General features: G+C 56.2%; 1 protein-coding gene across 2 annotated transcripts in view; it reads left to right on the forward strand.

The window, feature by feature from the left end:
* The first annotated feature begins 5,353 nt into the window (after positions 1-5,353).
* ITGAV (integrin subunit alpha V) overlaps positions 5,354-17,999 on the forward strand; it is a 58,086-nt gene continuing 45,440 nt past the window's right edge. For both annotated transcript variants that reach the window (XM_059702524.1, XM_059702525.1), the window contains exons 1-2: positions 5,354-5,609; positions 14,653-14,780. In XM_059702524.1, the coding sequence (XP_059558507.1) occupies positions 5,428-5,609; positions 14,653-14,780 (310 nt within the window). In that variant the 5' untranslated portion in view covers positions 5,354-5,427. The remainder of the gene's footprint in view (positions 5,610-14,652; positions 14,781-17,999) is intronic.

Genomic DNA, 17,999 nt, shown 5'->3' on the forward strand with positions numbered 1-17,999 from the left:
GTTATCAGACATTATCAGACGCTGCTCTCAGCCGGATGGAAATCGAGCTCGGCCTCGCCTTCGCCCTCGGGAGGTGGTGAGAACAGAAAACCCTTCACAGCGAGAATCTGTCCCAGGATCTTGGTGGGGTCAGCCTGCAGGGCTTGGCCAGAGTGAGAGTGAAACCGCTTGTGGTGAAAATCCCACTGTCCATTCCCAACAGTCTCCCTCCTCCAGCCACGGCTGTGAGACTCGAGCTGCTAAAATACAGAGAAGACAAGCAGGTGTCTACAGAGGGCATAGGAGGCCTTCCTGGCTTCCAGGGGTCTGGAGATTCCCTGCCGCCCACCGCCCCTGCCCCCCACCCTTCGCCTGGAGAAAGGTGGGTGAAAGGGAGGGAGGGCTGTGGAGGCAGTGAGAGGGAGGGGAGGAGGTTAGAGGACTGCGGGCGGAGCGGATCCTGTTTTTTTCCACCGCACTGGGCCCGCCGCAGGGCCAGGTGACTAAGCTAATGATGGCTGGATCCTGGCTACAGGAACGGGAAGACTTGGTGCACAATGGAGCAGAACCTGGAGGCGAAATAACATGGAACCGCTCATTTTCGCACCGAGGGCAGTATAAACCTGGGAGAGACCAGAGCCCATCACTTCCAATTCTTCCAGCTTGTATGTACCACTGATAACCATGCTGTTCAGTTTGGGAGGCACTAGCCACATGTGGCTATGAAATTTAAATGAAATTTAATGTAGCCCTAGCTGGTTTGGCTCAGTGGATAGAGCGTCGGCCTGCAGACGGAAGGGTCCCAGGTTCAACTCCAGTCAAGGGCACAAGCCAGGGCTGTGGGCTCGATCCCCAGTTGGGGGCGTGCAGGAGGCAGCTGGTCAGTGATTCTCTCTCAGCATTGATGTTTCTCTCTCTCTCTCTCCCCCTCTCCCTTCCTCTATGAAATCAATAAAAAACTATTTAATAAAATTTAAAGTGTAATTTCTCAGTTACACTGACCACGGGCTCAGTCATCCCATCTGCCCAATGGGAGTGTTTGGGGCAACACAGGTGCGGAATGGTTCCATCATGTGGACAGTTCCATTCAACAGCTCCCCTCTATCCCCCCGACCTGAGCTTGAAATTTTTTAAAAAATATATTTTTATTGATTTCTGAATGGAAGGGAGAGGGAGAGAGAGAGATAGAAACATCAATGATGAGAGAGAATCATGGATCGGCTGCCTCCTGCATACCCCACACTGGGGATCAAGCCCACAACCCGGGCATGTGCCCTGACTGGGAATCGAACCGTGACCTCCTGGTTCATAGGTCAACCCTCAACCACTGAACCACGCCGGCCAGGCTTGAATTATTTTTAAGGAGTGTCATTCCCTCTTGGTTTTAGGCCAGACACAGTTGTTACACTGCCCTTGAAGTTTTCTTCCATATATTTATTGTTTAGGTATATGGAAACATTTATTCTCCATTAGGAACTTTTTATTACAGTCACAGTTGTAAAATTTTGTGAATGATAAAGATATTAGAAACTAAAGTAGAATAATTAACCTGAAACAGGATTAAAATGTTAACTCAGTTTTGTAAAGAACCTCACTTATGCCTAAGAGCATTAGTCAATGTAACCACCTCTACAATAGTAGTTATTTTTTCAAAACTCAAAAGAAAAAGAACTGTAGAAAGAACTCTATGCTTCACAAAAATGCTGACTATGCACCAAACCTTTATTTAATTCTTTTATGTGTCTAGGAGCTAAACCTAATGCAGTTATGTGATTAAGAGCTTTGTATCTACGCCCCTAGTGCAGTGGTCGGCAAACCGTGGCTCTTGAGCCACATGCGGCTCTTTGGCCCCTTGAGTGTGGCTCTTCCACAAAATACCACATGCGGGTGCGCACGGACAGTGCGATTGAAACTTCGTGGCCCACGCGCAGAAGTCGGTTTTCGGCCTGGGCGAGTCTATTTTGAAGAAATGGAGTTAGAAGAAGTGGGGTGTGTCGGTCGGTCGGTCAGGCGACGGGAGATGCGGCGCAGGTGGGCCGCGGGCGAGGTACATTGTTTTGAGGCACGTTCGCTGAGGTCGACCCCTTCCAACTCTCCCACTCACACTCCTCTATCCGAAACAAGTACACAAGACGAGTGTGGATGGGAGAGTTGGAAGGGGTCGACCTCAGCGAACGTCCCTCCCTCAGATTGAGGACGTTTTTAGCAAAGACCAGCTTAGGAGCACCCTAATGAAGTTAATAACAGTGTACCTACCTAGATAGTTTAAGTTTAAAAAATTTGGCTCTCAAAAGAAATTTCAATCCTTGTCCTGTTGATATTTGGCTCTGTTGACTGATGAGTTTGCCGACCACTGCCCTAGTGAATGTAATCATTTCCTATTAAATCCAAATATGTAACACTTTATGAAAATTCCCTGTCCTTTTTCCATAATGACAGAAGGAGGAAATCTTTAATTAGTCTCCAAGTGTTTAGAGGAAGTAAGACTGGAGAGTTTAGAAAACCCCCTCAATGAATCATTTAAAAGGGACAAAATTGGTGAAGGCACTAATTCATCTAAAAGAATATTGCTCACAATAACTTAATTCATACTTCCTTTATTAATACCAACAACAGAGAGAGAGAGAGAGAGAGAGAGAGAGAGAGAGAGAGAGAGAGAGAGACATCAATGGTGAGAGAGGACCATTGATTGGTTGCCTCCTGCATGTCTCCACACGGGGGATCGAGCCCACAACCCGGACACGTGCCCTGACCGGGAATCAAACCGTGACCTCCTGGTTCATATGTTGACACTCAACCACTGAGCCACGCCAGCCGGGCTATAACTGTTTTCTTCATGGTGAAACTTTAGTAGATTAAGACCATTTTTAGTCTTTACTCAAACCATAGTTCAGTTACTCTTTCACAATTTCTTCTTAGACAAACCTTTCCAAGTTAGTAGACCTTATTAGATGAATACAACCAACAGTAAAGTTTGATTTAAATATTTTATTGGTAAATATTAAGCTGTAAAAAGTTCAGAGGAAGGAAGGAAGGTAAAGATAGTTGTTAATTTTCTGATCGCTTTGAATATCTTACATCCCTTTACCTTTGTTTATTCCTATACTGTATGTTGTGTATTTTACATTGTAAAAGGCAGCTTCCTGCCAGGGAGCGTGAGCTTGGAGCCAGACCATCACGCGTCCAGTCTGCCTCTGCCACGGCCTCTGTGACCTTGAAAACATGATTCAATCTCGAAGAAATGAGTCTTTTCACCTTTACATTGTGACGACTCGTGGAATCTACCTGGCAGGGTTTTAGGACTCATACATGACTTCATATGCACACACAAAGTCCCCAGTGAGTGCCCAACGCACCATCAGGAAGCTGATGAAAACGTTAGCTATCACTAGGTCTCCAGAGGAAGGAATTAATTCCATCGCTGAGCTCCATGGTGAGCTCAGAAGATACAAAAGCAACATTCAGGCGTGGCTCCTGGTGGGATGCTTCCTGGACTGGCGTGTCTGTCTCCCACACCAGCGAGGGGAGATTTTCAGTCATTATTTTTTCAAACAGGTTCAATTCCTTGCTCTCTTTCTCCTCCTTGTAGTACCCCTACAATGCGGATATGTTATGCTTCATGTTGTCCCAGAGCCCTTATACTATCCTCATTTTATTTTGTTATTTTATTTAAAAATATTTTTATTGGTTTCAGAGAGAGGAAGGGAGAGGGGAAGAGAGAGACAAACATCCATGATGAGAGAGAGTCATCTATCGGCTGCCTCCTGAAGGGGCTGCAACCCGAACATGTGCCCTGACGGGGAATTGGACTGTGACCCCCCTGGTTCATAGGCCAGTGCTCAACCACTGAGCCACGCCAGCCTGCTGGGCTAGCCTCATTTTAAAAAATTACTTCCCTGGGCAAGTGTACGCATCCTTTTATGTTCATTCATTCACCGTTTTATTGATTGTTTGCATTCTGCTTGGCAAGGTGCTGGGACTTGGGAATATGAAGAAAAGAGTCCCCTCTCTCTGCCCGCCCTCCCCCCTTCCCCATCCTGCCCCTGAGGAGGCTGGGTCAGAGGGCGGGGCCAGCAGGGAGGGTAGGAATCACTTTAAAAAGAAAGGAAAAAGTCAAAGGTTCCTGACAGCAGGAAGTCTGTCCGTCTCAGTCCCTGGCACCCAGCACACCGACAGCAAGCCAGCCCAGGGCCTGTTCAGTAGGCGCAGGGCACACACTCTCCTTTCTGCGCTAAAACCCCATTTCTACCCAAACCCCAGACTCCACTTCAGCTGGCACAGAGGTTAGGCTGTGACTGGTTGGACCCATCTGACAGGGTTGTGCGGGCTCGGGCTGGCCAGTCCTCTCTGGGCCTTTTCCTGGGGATTGAGTCCTTTTCCAAGGTCACAGAGGTCAGGGCAGAGCAGACGGAGCAGGGGATGGTCTGGCTCCAAGTGAGGCTGTAACCCGGCCTGAAGCTCTGCCGGCATCTGCGAGCTTATAGTTAAGTCCAGTGAGTGTGCGAGTGCGAGTGCGTGCATGTGAGTGTGCATGTGAGTGTGTGCATGTGAGTGTGTGTGTGTGAGAATGTGTGTATATGTGTGCGTGCATGTGTGTGCATATATGTATATGTGTGTGAGTGTGTATGCGTGTGAGAGTGTGGTGTGCATGTGTGTATGTGAGTGTGTGCATGTTAGTGTGTGAGAATGTGTGTATGTGTGCGTACATGTGTGTGCATATATGTATATGTGTGCGAGTGTGTATGCGTGTGAGAGTGTGGTGTCATGTGTGTATGTGAGTGTGTGAATATGTGCATGTATGTGCGTGCGGATGTGTGTATGTATGTGTGTATATGTGTGTGAGTGTGTGCATGTGTGTGGTGTGTATGTGAGTGTGTATATGTGTATGTGTGCGCATGCATGTGCGTGCGGGTGTGTGTATGTATGTGTGTATATGTGTGTGAGTGTGTGCATGTGTATGTGTGTGGTGAGTGTGTGTGAGTGTGTGCATGTGTATGTGTGTGGTGAGTGTGAGTGTGGGGGGGGGTGAGGGGGGTGAGGGGAGGAGGACCACTCAGTGGGAGGCTCCCGGGCCGCGGGGCGGACAAGTGCGGGGTTCAGAGCAGAAGCCGCGGGGAGGGGGAGCCCCCGGCGCCGGGTGGGGGTGGGCGCGGCCAGGTCCGACCCCAGGAGCGCAGCCCGGGCCTCCGAGGTCTGGTCCTCGGGACGGACAGACGGACGGCGGCGGCCAGGGCGCCCAGGAAGTGCATGGGCTCCGGGCGGGAGGCGGCCCCGCCCCCACTTCCTCCCGCGGCCCCGCCCTCCCCCCGCCCGCCTCCCGCCCCGCACCAGGCGGCCGGTCCCGGAGAGGAGAGGCCCCGCCGCTGCCCGCGCCCGCCGCCCGCTCCGGCCCCGCTCCGGCCCGCTCCCTGCGACTCGGGAGGGCGGCCGCGGCCCGTGCGCCCCGCGATGGTCCCCCCGCCGCGCCCCCCGCGCCCCCCGCGCCCCGCCGCCCGGCTGCTCCTGGCCGCGCTGCTGCTGCCCGTCTGCGGCGCCTTCAACCTGGACGCCGACAGCCCCGCCGAGTACGCGGGCCCCGAGGGCAGCTACTTCGGCTTCGCCGTGGACTTCTTCGTGCCCAGCGCGTCCTCGTGAGTGTCCGCGGGTGGAGGGGGTCCGGGGAGACCCCGGGGGACGCCCCCCCCCTCCCGCTGGTGTAGGTTCCGGGGATGGCGCGTCTGGGGAGAGGAGCCCGAGGCCCCCACCTCCCCGCTCCCCTCCGCTCCGCGCCCCTCCGCCCCGCGCCCCTCCGCCCCGCTCCCCTCCGCTCCCCTCCGCTCCCCTCCGCCCCGCTCCCGGGAGGGGCACTTGGGAGCGACCTGGGCTGGGAACCCGGGAAGTGCAGACGGACCCAGGCGGGCCGGGCCGGGCCAGCTTCGCCCCTCATTCCCGGCGCCCCGAGCCTGGCCGGGGTTCCCGCTCCCTCCGCGGCCCGAGCCCCGTCTCCGCCCGCCCCGGCGCCCTCGCTCTGGGCCGGGCCTGTGCGCATCGGGCTGAGCAGGCGAGACCCGGGTCCGCGCGCAGAGGCCGAGGCCGGCGGGGCTGGGACAGACTCGGGACCGGCGGGACTTGGCCGGACGGTGACGTCATTCTCGCCTCCCCAGCCCCGCGTCGGCCTTCGAACTAGTGACGTAATGGTGTCCGCTGGACGGATGCCGTGTTGTTGTTCAGCCTCGCCCCCGGGTGTTTTCCGTTGATTTTAGAGAGAGTGGGAGGGCGGGGGAGGCAGACAGCCCATGTGTTGGTCGCCTCCTGCACCCACGCGCCCGACCAGGGACCAGGGCGGGGAACCCGAAATGCAGGCAAGTCCCCGGAACCAGAATCGAACCTGGGACCCTTCAGTCTCAGGCTGATGCTCTGTCCACTGAGCCGAACCGGCCAGGGCCGCCGGATGCCTTTTGATGCTTAAACCTTGCTTTCTAGAGGGAAAGCTGTTCTTGGTGGTCTTTCCAGGACTTAGAAATGGAAACAGTATATTTTATTTATTTATCTATATCTTCTTGTCTGAAGTTGTACATATGTCTCCTTTTCCCCCAATTGACCCACCCCCCAGCCATTCCCACCCACCGCCCGTGTCTGTGCCTTGGTTATGCTGACCCGCATGCAGACAAGTCCTTTGGCTGCTCTCTAACCCCCGCCCCCCATTTTTGTATTTTAAAGTTCTGTGTTGGGTGGAGGGACTGTCATGGGGATGCCGGCGTTTAGAGACCGCGTTCCGCTGGGCGCCCACCGTGGAGATGATCTAAGACTGTCCCACCCGCAGGGCCTGGGGCAGGAGCCGGGCTCCCAGTCCCTCTGATGTGGCCCATCGCTCACTCTGGTGACCCGGGTGCAGCAGGACGCAGGGCGGAAGCAGTTGGTGGAGCTGGGCATGGTTTGTGCCGGGAACTCGGTCTTATTTGCTGTTTTCGGCTTCAGAGCTGTGAGCCGAGCACAGATTTTCCAAGGTGATTAACAGGCGTTAACGGTGGGCGGCACCTACTGCCTTCTCTGATTTCATCACTTGCCGGCCGTATCTGTTATGTACAATTCTTGTTTGCGGGTATTTTTACGTGCCTGCCTTTAGGCACGGGGGATTTTAGTGGCTCCCAGGGCTGCTCTTTGGGGTTTAACTTGTACAGCAATTCGGACAGTTTTGAAGATGCAGTGTCTTTTGTCAAGAGTTAGCACTGAACTTAGCGGAGTGAGCGCTGCCCACGTCAGGGCTGGTGGAATGTTTCGCAGACGCTGCTCTCGGAGCTGAGGCCGCCCTCTGGGCTCAGGGAGGACACAGAACTAGGTGCTCACCTTTGTTTTTACCGGGAGGTGCCGTCCCGTTGAACTGTTGCCGTGAGACATTCACTGTGTTGGGTTAGGCAGCTGGATGATTCATCTTTGTTTAGTCACGGAAGTTGCTGCCTCTACTGTGACCTCACAGGTTACGGGACCTCCCATGTGGGCTTTCCAGGGTGAGGTCGAGTCCAGCCCGGTTTGTTTTCAGACAGTGTTTTGAAATCTTTGTCACTGAGAGACTCTAGGTGTAGCTTTACTGAAAAAATGGAAGTCAGCCAGGCCGGTGTGGCTCAGTGGTTGAGCATCGGCCAGTGAAGGTCACGGTTCGATTCCCAATCAGGGCACACGCCCCAGCCTGCAGCTGGATGCCTCGTGTGGGGGCGTGCAGGAGGCAGCCGATCAATCATTCTCTCTCTTCATTGATGTTTCTTTCTCTCCCACTTCCTTCCTCTCTGAAATCCTATATAATAAAAGCCTAAGACGCAAAGTGTCCGACCATTCCTTCGAAGGTCCCACTAGTCGCTATGATGTGCACTGACCACCAGGGGGCAGATGCTTTGATGAGTAGGTTAGCTTGCTGCTGGGTCTGGCCCACGGGGACTGGGTGAGATGGGCCGGACATGCCCTGGAGCCCTCCCGAGGTCCCCCCCCTCCGGCCCTTATCGTGCACCGGTGGGGTCCCTGGGCCTGGCCTGCGCCCTCTCGAAATCCGGGACCCCTTGGAGGATGTCGGAGAGATGGTTTTGGCCTGATCTTGCAGGCCTGGCCGAGGGACCCCACTGGAGCATGAATTCATGCACCGGGCCTCTAGTCAATACTAATAAAAAAATAGAAATCGGCCCGGCCGGCATCGGCCTAGGACCAGGAGGTCACGGTTTGATGTCCCGTTAGGACACTTGCCCGGGTTGTGGGTTTGATCCCCAGTGTGGGGCGTGCCGGAGGCAGCCGATCCATGATTCTCTGTCATCATGGATGTTTCTCTCTCTCTCTCCCTCTCCCTTCCTCTCTGAAGTCAATAATATATATATATTTATAAAAGGTTCCTTCCTCCTGAAGGCAGAACACCGGCTCAGGAGGAAGCGAAGGCAGTCAGGTCCCTCCCGGCTGCCTCTGGGTTCTGTAGGCGTCTGAGGCCTCGGGCAGCGGTGGCAATGCCTTAGTCTAACTTTTCTTGTCATGGAGCTTTGTTATTGAATGATTTCCATTTTGCTGTGAAAACTGACGCATCGGTGATTGTTAAAGAAAAGGAAAAATAAAGCACTCATCAAAAATATCAAGGGGACGCCTCAAGAAAACCCTCCAGAAACCAGTTTTTAGGTACGAAGTGGAAAGTCACAAACACAGTGACTTAAAAGTTGTGTCAAATAAGAAGAGAGCGTGTTATGTACCTTTCCCCGCGTGCATTAATTCATGGCGGTCATCGTGCCAAACTTACGTAAAATGTAAAGGTCCTGTGCAGCCAGAAGGAAGACCATGTTCTTGGGGAGAATAATGGGGACAGGACAGGCTGCACCCTGGGCTTAATCAGAACATGGCCTCTCACGTTGGTTAACCTGCTTTATAACCGACAGCACTTTTCCTCCTCCTCTCGTCTCACCCCACAGCACCCCCCAGCACCCCCCACCAGGGCGGGTGGGGAAGCCGGTAAACTCCATCTTACAGGCGAGGAGGCGGAGCTAGAAGAGTTCGAGGCTTTTGCTCAGGGTGGGGAGTGTCCGGCCGGAGGGCCATAGGAGGCCCCGAATCACTGGCCTGGCCCTGCCCCGGAGTGGGGTCCGGGGTGAGTTAGGTAAATGTTTGACCGGGCGGGGGTGGGCGCAGCGGGCTCATTTTTAAGGTGATCGTTCTGATGGCCCCGAATGATGTGACGAAAGCCCACATGGCCCTTGCCTGGGCTGTGGTGGTGGGGAGTGGGGAGTGGGGGGGGCAGGGGCCCCGGTGTGATGGGGAGAGATGGTGTGGGATTCGAGTTCCGTGTCACGTTCACAGTCACATTGAAAAGCTTCAGGAAGATGGGCGTGGAGCAGCGTTCCCGTTCAGTTTTCCTTGCGCACAGGCGTTCACCTTTAACGGTGCTGTGCTGAGGGGCTGGTCGGGCCTGTCCGTCTCCCTGTTCAACACGCGTGGGCCCCAAAGGCAGGGTGTGGGGAGCGTGCCTGGCCGGGTCCTGCGACTGCTGGTGGTTCTGCACCGCCCCCCCTCCTGTTAGCAGCACCGGGAGCTCCCCCAGGGCGCCGGGCCCCTCGGGTCAGCCAGCTGTGACTCGCACCCAGCAGCCTGGAGGGCTTTGCGCCAGGCGGTGCCAGGTCACCTGTTTCTGTTCACGGTGCCTCCTCTTCTCCGTCGTCGCCGGGGAAGTAGCTTCACGTCCTCCCTCTCGTGGTCTACTTCCCGTTGTTTCTATAACTGCGCCCCCCTAATACCAGCCCGTGGTCAGTCACCAGGCAGACGGTCCCGGAGCCCTTCCTTGTGCCCGTCCCCTGCCTCCCACCTCTGCTCCCGCCCCGCCCCTGCGCCCTGTGGTCCGTACGAGTGTGTGGGGGCGCTCGGTCCCCGCCCCGTGCCCACCATCGGGCCCCGGAGCCTGCAGACCTCGCCCGTGCTCCTGGGAGTCGTACCTCTGGGGCCCCCTGTGCTCCTGCTGCTTGGCTGCTAATGTCTCCCCCACAGCGTCTCCCTCCCAGGGCCGGAGAGGGGCCGGGCGGCGTCATCGTCGTGGGCGAGGCCCTTTCCGTCGCCCCACTCTGCCCCTGTCGGACGCTCACGCCCCGCCCTGGCCCGTGTGCTCAGTGGTTAGGGCGTTGGACGAGCACCAAAGGGTCCCAGGTTTGGTTCAGTTCTGGTCAAGGGCACGTCCTGGGTTACAGGTCCATCCTGCCCTGGTCGGGGCACGTGCAGAAGGCAACCGATGGATGTGTCTCTCTCACATCAATGCTTCTCTCTCTCTCTCTCTCTCTCTCTCTCTCCATCCTTCCCTCCCACTCTCTCTAAAATTCAATGGAAAAAATATCCAGAGGGAGATATTCGCGTCCCATGTCTCCCCCATCATTGTGGCCACGTTCACAGCTCTGTACAAACAACACCACACAAAGCTTCCGTGTGGCCCTGGCTGTGTCGGTTCCTTTCTCCCATAAACAACAGACGTCCACAGACCACAGCCTCAGGACTTAGAAATTAAACCCTGCGTTGGTTGCTCCCGACTCGGGCCCAGGGGTCGTCGGACGGCATAGAAGAGAAGGGACCTGGTGGGACTCACAGTCCCCGCACCTGGGCTGTGTCCTGCGCTTGCTGCCTCGGTAGCATGTCCTAGAGGAAAAGCAAGTCGGCTCTGAAGTCTTTGCACACGTCTTTCTGTAACGTACACGGCGGTTTTTCAGACGTTCCTTCTGTGGGAGCTCACTGCCCCCCCCGGAGGCGGCCGGGTGTCACCAGCTGCTTCGGGGAGAGGCGTGGGCTGGGAGCAGCCAAGAACGCGCTCGTCTGCAGGGTTGACTGGATGTGCGTGTCCTTGTTTGCTGGTTGCCTGTCCTTGGGAGTCAAGGTCACATCCCCGGAGCCGCTGCCCTTAAAGTGACACGTCGGGTTGCAGGTGCACCTGTCTGTCTCTTCCTGCATCACTCAGCCCTGCCTCTTCCCGCCTCCCTGCCCCCCGACCCCCGCCCGTCTCTCCATCTTCTACCCCCCCACCCCACCCCCAAGCCCACACTTTGCCCTTTACCTTTTAGAATTTCTTAGCGTGATGTCAGCAGCCTGCTCAGGCACGCACACCTTGATTTTGAAATGGAATTGAATGGAAATGTCTCAAGTCATTCAGTGGCTGGTGTGGCTCAGTGGTTGAGCATTAACCCATGAACCAGGAGGTCACGGTTAGATTCCCGATCAGGGCACTTGCCCGGGTTGGCGTGCAGGAGGCAGCCGATCAAGGATCCTCTCTCATCATTGATGTTTCCGTCTCTCTCTCTCCCTTCCTCTCTGAAATCAACAAAAATGTATTTAAAAAAATGAAATACACAGAAAGGTGAGGATGGGATCCTGATACTGTTCTTGGCCAAACTTCTTGGAGGGAAAGTTGCGGCATAAGAAACGAAATTGCTGAGCTTCAGGTGATTGGCTGCTGACCAGGGACACCTCTGTGAGCCGTGACCCGTGTGCCCTCCCAGCCTCCACCGTCGGCAGGAAATGCGGCGAGCCAGCGACTTCCTACCCTTCCTCTTTTCTCTGCGATTTTGTAGCATTTGAGTTCGTCAGTGGCCCTTGGAGGAAACCAAGGAAAGAAAAAAACAAACCCTTAAAAAAAGTAGATTTGGCCCTGGCAGGTTTCCCTCAGTGTATAGAGCGTCAGCCTGCGGACTGAAGGGTCCCAGGTTCGATTCCGGTCAAGGGCACAGGCCCGGGTTGTGGGCTCCATCCCCAGTGTGGGGCGTGCAGGAGGCAGCCGATCCATGATTCTCTGTCATCATGGGTGTTTCTATCCCTCTCCCTCTCCCTTCCTCTCTGACATCAATAAAAAGAAAATCAATAAAAATATATTTTAAAAAAATAGCGGACTGAACGTTTCTATTCCTATGTCACTGGGAAGCGTGTCCCTGTTGCTTCTAGTTCGGATGCCTGGTCCGGTCTCCAGGGGGTGCCGTCAGGGGTTCTAGGTGAGCCGGCGTCTGCTGCCTGCGTCCTGAAACCTCACTCTGTGGGTCATGGCCGTGGACACTTACCGCTGTTCAGCACAGAGGAAGCCGACACTGGGAGAATGCACGCGACTCTCCCGGTTGAGTTGTCAGGTGGTAGCTGTTTAGTCCCGAACGGTGCCCCTGGCAGCGCTGCTTGTGTTGCAAACGCTTTCTCTGGGCGGCCACCCCGTGGCCCTGCTCACGCTGCTGCAGACGGGCATTGGGTTTCTTGGATGCGCGTCAAGGAGCAATTAGTTAATTTTGTGTAGAGTGTCTCATTAGCAGGCTCCTTGTGTGATTGTGTCAAAAACCACAGGACATAAAGGGCGCCCTCCCAACACAGGAACAGGCTTTAGTTTCCCGTGATTTGTGCTGTTTCTCACGTTCCTTCATTTTCTCAGCGCCTCTTGCCACCCTCCGTACTCGGTTCCACACAAACATGTGATTTTCCTCCACACGACTCCCTCTCCAGACGTTCCCGTCCGCCCAAGGCCGGTTCGCCTCCTGCACCTCTCCGTGTTTCACTTTTCAACACTCTCCGTGATCCTCGCCAAAGTAACTTAAATTCCATGTTGCCATTCTCTTTGCTTATTTATTTATTTTTATATGTCTTTATTGATGTCAGAGAGGAAGGGAGAGGGAGAGAGAGATAGAAACATCAGTGATGGGAGAGAATCACGGATCGGCTGCCTCCTGCACAGCCCCCCACTGGGGACGGAGCCCGCAACCCGGGCCTGTGCCCTGACCGGGAATCAATGCTCAACCCCTGAGCCCCGCCGGCCGGACACATGCTGACATTTTAGACCAAGAACTTGATTCCTCGGCTCCCTCCCGCCAGGACCTCGCAGTCAGGACCTGCAGGCTCACACTCCGTCCATGTGGCCCCACGTGTCTGTCTGTCGTGCTACAGCCGAGGGCAGGCTGCACACGGAGTGTCTCAGGGGGACTCGGCGACACCCACGTGCGTCCGTCCGGTCGCCGCCCTCGTGCCTGGAGCGGGCAGCGTCGGATGAAAGGCGCCTTGTTCCTCCTCACCCGCGGAGCTCGGCCGCACGCTCGCTCCGAACGGCCCCCCTGCCTCGCGTGCCGGCCGAAGCTTCCGGAACCCAAATACGACGAGTTTACAGGCAGTTTCCCCGTGATTGTGCACCAGGAGGTGCCTTCTTCACGCTCCCAGGTGGCGGGAAGTGGCTCCGTTACAGGCGGCTGTTGTACGTTTAACCCTTTGGACACCACATTCCCTTGCTTCTCAGTGGTCAGTTTAAACGTCTCTTCTTGGGTGGTGTGTGTCAGATACAAAGATGAATTAGCGTCCTCTCCACTCAAGGAAGTAATTCATTGTAAAGGGGGGAAATAGCTTTGATAGAAAATGGTAAGAGCCCTGACCGGTGTGGCTCAGTGGATAGAGCGTCGGCCTGTGGACTGAAGGGTCCCGGGTTCGATTCCGGTCAAGGGCATGTACCTGGGTTGCGGGCACATCCCCAGTGGGGGGTGTGCAGGAGGCAGCTGATCGATGTTTCTCTCTCATCGGCGTTTCTAACTCTCTCTCCCTCTCCCTTCCTCTCTGTAAAAAATCAATAAAATATATTTAAAAAAAGAAAAGAAAATGGTAAGAGGTTGGCCCTGGCTGGTGCGGCTCAGTGGTTTGGGTGCGGCCTGAGCACAGAAGGTTGTGGGGTTGACGCCCCGTCAGGGACGAGGACCTGGGCTGTGGGTCTCTCCCCACTTGCCGCTCGGGGCGTGGGTAGGAGGCCAGCAGTCGCCTCTCTCTCTCTCTCTCTCTCCCTCACCCCCCGCCCCCATCCACTCTCTGAGAACCAATGGGAAAACCCCCCTGGGGAGGGTTCACAGCAGCCACAGGCGTGTGAAGGCCGTGTGACGGGTGAGCTGAGGGTCCAGAGCAGCATGTGCCTGTGGCTTCAGGCGTCCTGAGGGGCCTAGACCCCGCACCCGCACCCTCACCGAGCTCACGGGCACCCTGTGCCTGTGCCGTGGGTCAGAGGTCACGGCGAGCGCCCCTCCCGTCCACGGGGACCCTGGCCCTGACCCTGACCCGTGTGAGATTTCCCTTCTCCCGTCTGATCGTTCTCTGGGGACGGTTCTCTCTGAAGGGAAGCGAGGCCGATTTCTCGCGGAGCCGGGGGCCGGGAGGAGGGCCGGCACTGGGTGCGCCCGCGGGTGCGCTTTGCTGGGCGCGTCTGTGGTGAGTCTAGGGGTCCAGGTGGGGTCCGGGCAGGTTCCCAGGCCGCGTCCACGCAGCCAGCGCTGAGCACGAGGCTGGCCTGGCAGAGGCCTCCCCACGAAATGGAACGGAAACCAAGTAAACGTGACAATGGATGCAGGCCCTGCGTCGGCTGCCCACGGAGAGCGCCCGCCCCGAGAGGGCTTCTGTGAATATTCCCTGCACCCACAGAGGCCCCTGGGGCAGGACCTCCAGGGGCTGAGAGCCGTGCGCCCGAGGGCCCCTGCCCCTCCTGCATCTAAGTTCAGGGGGGACCCAGGTCGCCCGGAGGGGCGGATGGGAGGTGGGTGCGGGAGGTGATGTGGCCAGAGCTCGGAGGGGGCGTCCTGAGGGCTGAGGGGCCTTCCCAGGGGCCGCCCTGGAGGGCGGGAGCCGGGGCGGCCGGCCTGGGGCTCAGGGGCCTTTGCACAGCCTCTGCTTGTGCCGTGCTAACGCCTCTCCCTCTGGTTCCAGCATGTTCCTGCTGGTGGGCGCGCCCAAGGCCAACACCACGCAGCCCGGCATCGTGGAGGGCGGCCAGGTCCTCAAGTGCGACTGGGCTTCTCAGCGGCGGTGCCAGCCCATCGAGTTCGACGCCACAGGTAAACGCCGGTGCCGGGCCCCTGGCCACACGCTGCCGTTGGGTTTTTTAAGAATATTGATTTTTGAAAGTGCTTGCTTTAACTTCACTGTAAAATTCTAATAAAATAAGATACATAGCCCTGGCTGCTGGGGCTCAGTGGATAGAGCATCGGCCTGCGGACTGAAGGGTCCCGGGTTCGATTCCGGTCAGAGACACATGCCCGGGTTGTGGGCTCGATCCTCAATAGGGAGCGTGCAGGGGGCAGCCGATCCATGATTCTCTCTCATCATTGGTGTTTCTCTCTCTCCCTCGCCCTTCCTCTCTGGAATCAATAAAAAAAAAAGTAAGTTTTGCATTTAGATCAGTGAAGTAAGGTAGAGGGTGTTCCCCCAAGTGTAACAGCTTGAACAGCTGACGGCTCAGTGGGTGTTTCCTTCCTCTCAGATGTAACCCGTTGGAATTAGCCACTATTCATTTCCATTTACGTTTTATACACTCTGGGGGGACGCCCTGTGTATGATCCCGCACGCACCCGTGTTGGCATGTTTGTGTGTTTGTGAAAGCGTAGAAAGCCCCAAAGAAGTGGAGTGACGCTCTCCAGGGGCAGGCGTTTGACCCTTCATGCTCCCGGAGCGCTGGCTGCGCTAGGAGTTTAGGATAAGCTGGGGAGGTGAGTGCCTTTTCCGCATTGTTACTTCCTGCTCGTCCTAAACCGTATTCGCTCCGGGAACGGCAGGGTCGGTGACACGGGAACCGTGACGTGGGCCGTCGTGACCGGCGCCAGAGTGGGTGTCAGTCATCGGACCCGCCCGAGGGCAGCGGTCACGTGCCCGGTTTTTCCGTGTGAGCCGTCTGCATGAGGCCCCGCTGTTTCCACACGCAGATGACATGGGGAACCCCAAAAGGACCCCGACCGGCGCAGGCTTTCCTCAAAGGGAGGAAGACCTGTGAGGCCACGTGACACGGGTCGGGGCTTTTGCGTTCTGGCACAAGGTTCCATGGCTGGCAGGATGAGCTGTCGTTCATTTGGACTGATTGTATCACCACGGGAAGGGAGAGGGAGAGAGAGAAACGTCAGTGATGAGAGAGAATCATGGATAAGCTGCCTCCTGCACGCCCCACACCGGGGATCGAGACCACAACCCGGGGCTGTGCCCTGAGCGGGAATCGAACCCTGACCTCCTGGTTCATAGGTCGATGTTCAGCCCCTGAGCCCCACCGGCCGGGCTCACCTTTCCTGTTCTACCTGCCGCTGGGACTCGTGACTCTGAGTGGCTAAGCGGCCAGATAGCACTGCTTCTGCCCACACGGCACCCGGGGGGTAAATCGCCTTTAGACGGAGCAGCTGCAGGCAGACGGGCAGCGCCACTGGGCGGGCTGGGCGTTGGGCGTTGGCGAGTCCGAGAGCTGAGCCAGAAGAGATGCCCTTATGGTTGTGGGGCCAACATTGGAAGCTTGTAACTGTGCGAAGTCCTTTCTTCCCTCTTTTCCTTTTTTTTCTTTTTTTAATCCTCAGCCCAGGATATTTTTCCGTTGATTTTTGGAGAGTGTGTGTGGAAGGAGAGGGAAAGGCAGAGAGAAACATTGATGTGAGAGAAACACGTTGTTTGGTTGCCTCCTACACGCGCCCCAGGCAGGGCCCAGGCCGGGGTGGAGCCTGCAACCCAGGCATGTGCCCTTGGCCGGAATCAAACCCGGGACCTTTTGGTCCACAGGCCGACGCTCTATCCACTGAGCCACACCGGCTCGGGCTCCCTTTTCTGTGTAATGACACTGAGGTGGTCGGTGCAGAATGAGACCAGTGGGGAGTGGCCGGCAGCCTGGCATCAGTGAGCCCCGTCCTGTGTTCCCAGGCGACTCACTCGCGCCGTTAGTTGCTATTTTAACACTTGCAATGTTTTGCCAAAACGGAATTTTCTTAGGATCCTTTGGTGGGTCGCCACCCCTTTGGGAGTCGAACGACCCTTTCCCCGGGGTCGCCTAAGACCATCGGGAAACACATATAATTACAGATTGTTTTTGTGATTAATCACTGCGCTTTCATTATGTTCAATTTGCAACAATGAAATTGGGGGTCACCTCAACATGAGGGACTATATCAAAGGGTCGCGGCGTCAGGAAGGTTGAGAACCACTGCTCTAAAGCCTCTTTCTGGGCCACGCTGACCCGACACGTCCCCCCTTTTTTAAGGCTTAACATCGACTTGGCTTTAAAACAAAAGCCGTCAGCAAAGAGCTTTTGTCTTGAACTGTTAGATGCTTTCAGGAGCATTTCCGTCTCCGCACTGGGGAACAAGCCAGCATTGATGGGCGGGGGGCTCTCAAAGGGCCTGTGTTCTCCGCTGCTCAGCCGAACCTCGCGCACTCGCTGGTGGAGGGGCTGGGGCGGGGGTGGGGGGGGCGCCTCGGTTCCTGTCCCCGTGGGAGAGGCGACTCCATAAATGCACAGACGCACCCCCGTCCCGGGACCTGGCCGTCATCGTGCCTCCTCCTGGCTCTGCTGTTCTCACTCCTCCTCTTTGCTTTTGGAAAAAATTATATCTAATTTTATTTTTTTTATTAATTGATTTAAAAAATATATCTTTTTGATGTCAGAGAGGAAGGGAGAGGGAGAGAGAGACGGAAACATCAATGATGAGAGAGAACCAACGATGAGAGAGGGTCAGCTGCCCCCTGCACGCCCCACACTGGGGACCGAGCCTGCAACCTGGGCACATGCCCTGACCGGGAACCGAACCCTGACCTCCTGGCTCGTAGGTTGACGCTCAACCACCGAGCCACACCGGCCAGGCTCAACTCGATGTTTGAAAGTGATAAAATATGTTAGTTTATGTGGTGGGGACGTGTCTTCTCGTCTCACTATTGTGGGAAATACTGTTTAATTACCTGGAAGATCTAAGGACACGGTCCGAGGTGTTTTACAGGATGATGCGCAGAAGTCGGGGTTCTTTCTTGCCTGGGGCCTGGGACCATGTCCTCCCACGGGCACTTCTGCGTTGTCTGCACCCCATTTCCCTGGGGAGCCCGGTGCACTCGCCCCGGGGGCCTCAGGGCCCTGACTGTGTCTTCACTTCCCTCCCGCCCTGCGTGGCGCCCGCTGCAGGGGAGGGGGGTGGGGGGTGGTCAGGCCCGAGCTGCTTGTCCGTTTGTGCGGACGGAGGGCCCGCCCCTTCACACTGACTGCCTCTAAGGAGCTTCTGCCTGTGGCTCCACCTCCTGGGGCGGATGCAGTGAGGACC

This window comes from Myotis daubentonii, chromosome 7 (assembly GCF_963259705.1).
Source record: "Myotis daubentonii chromosome 7, mMyoDau2.1, whole genome shotgun sequence".
Taxonomy (NCBI): Eukaryota; Metazoa; Chordata; class Mammalia; order Chiroptera; family Vespertilionidae; genus Myotis; species Myotis daubentonii.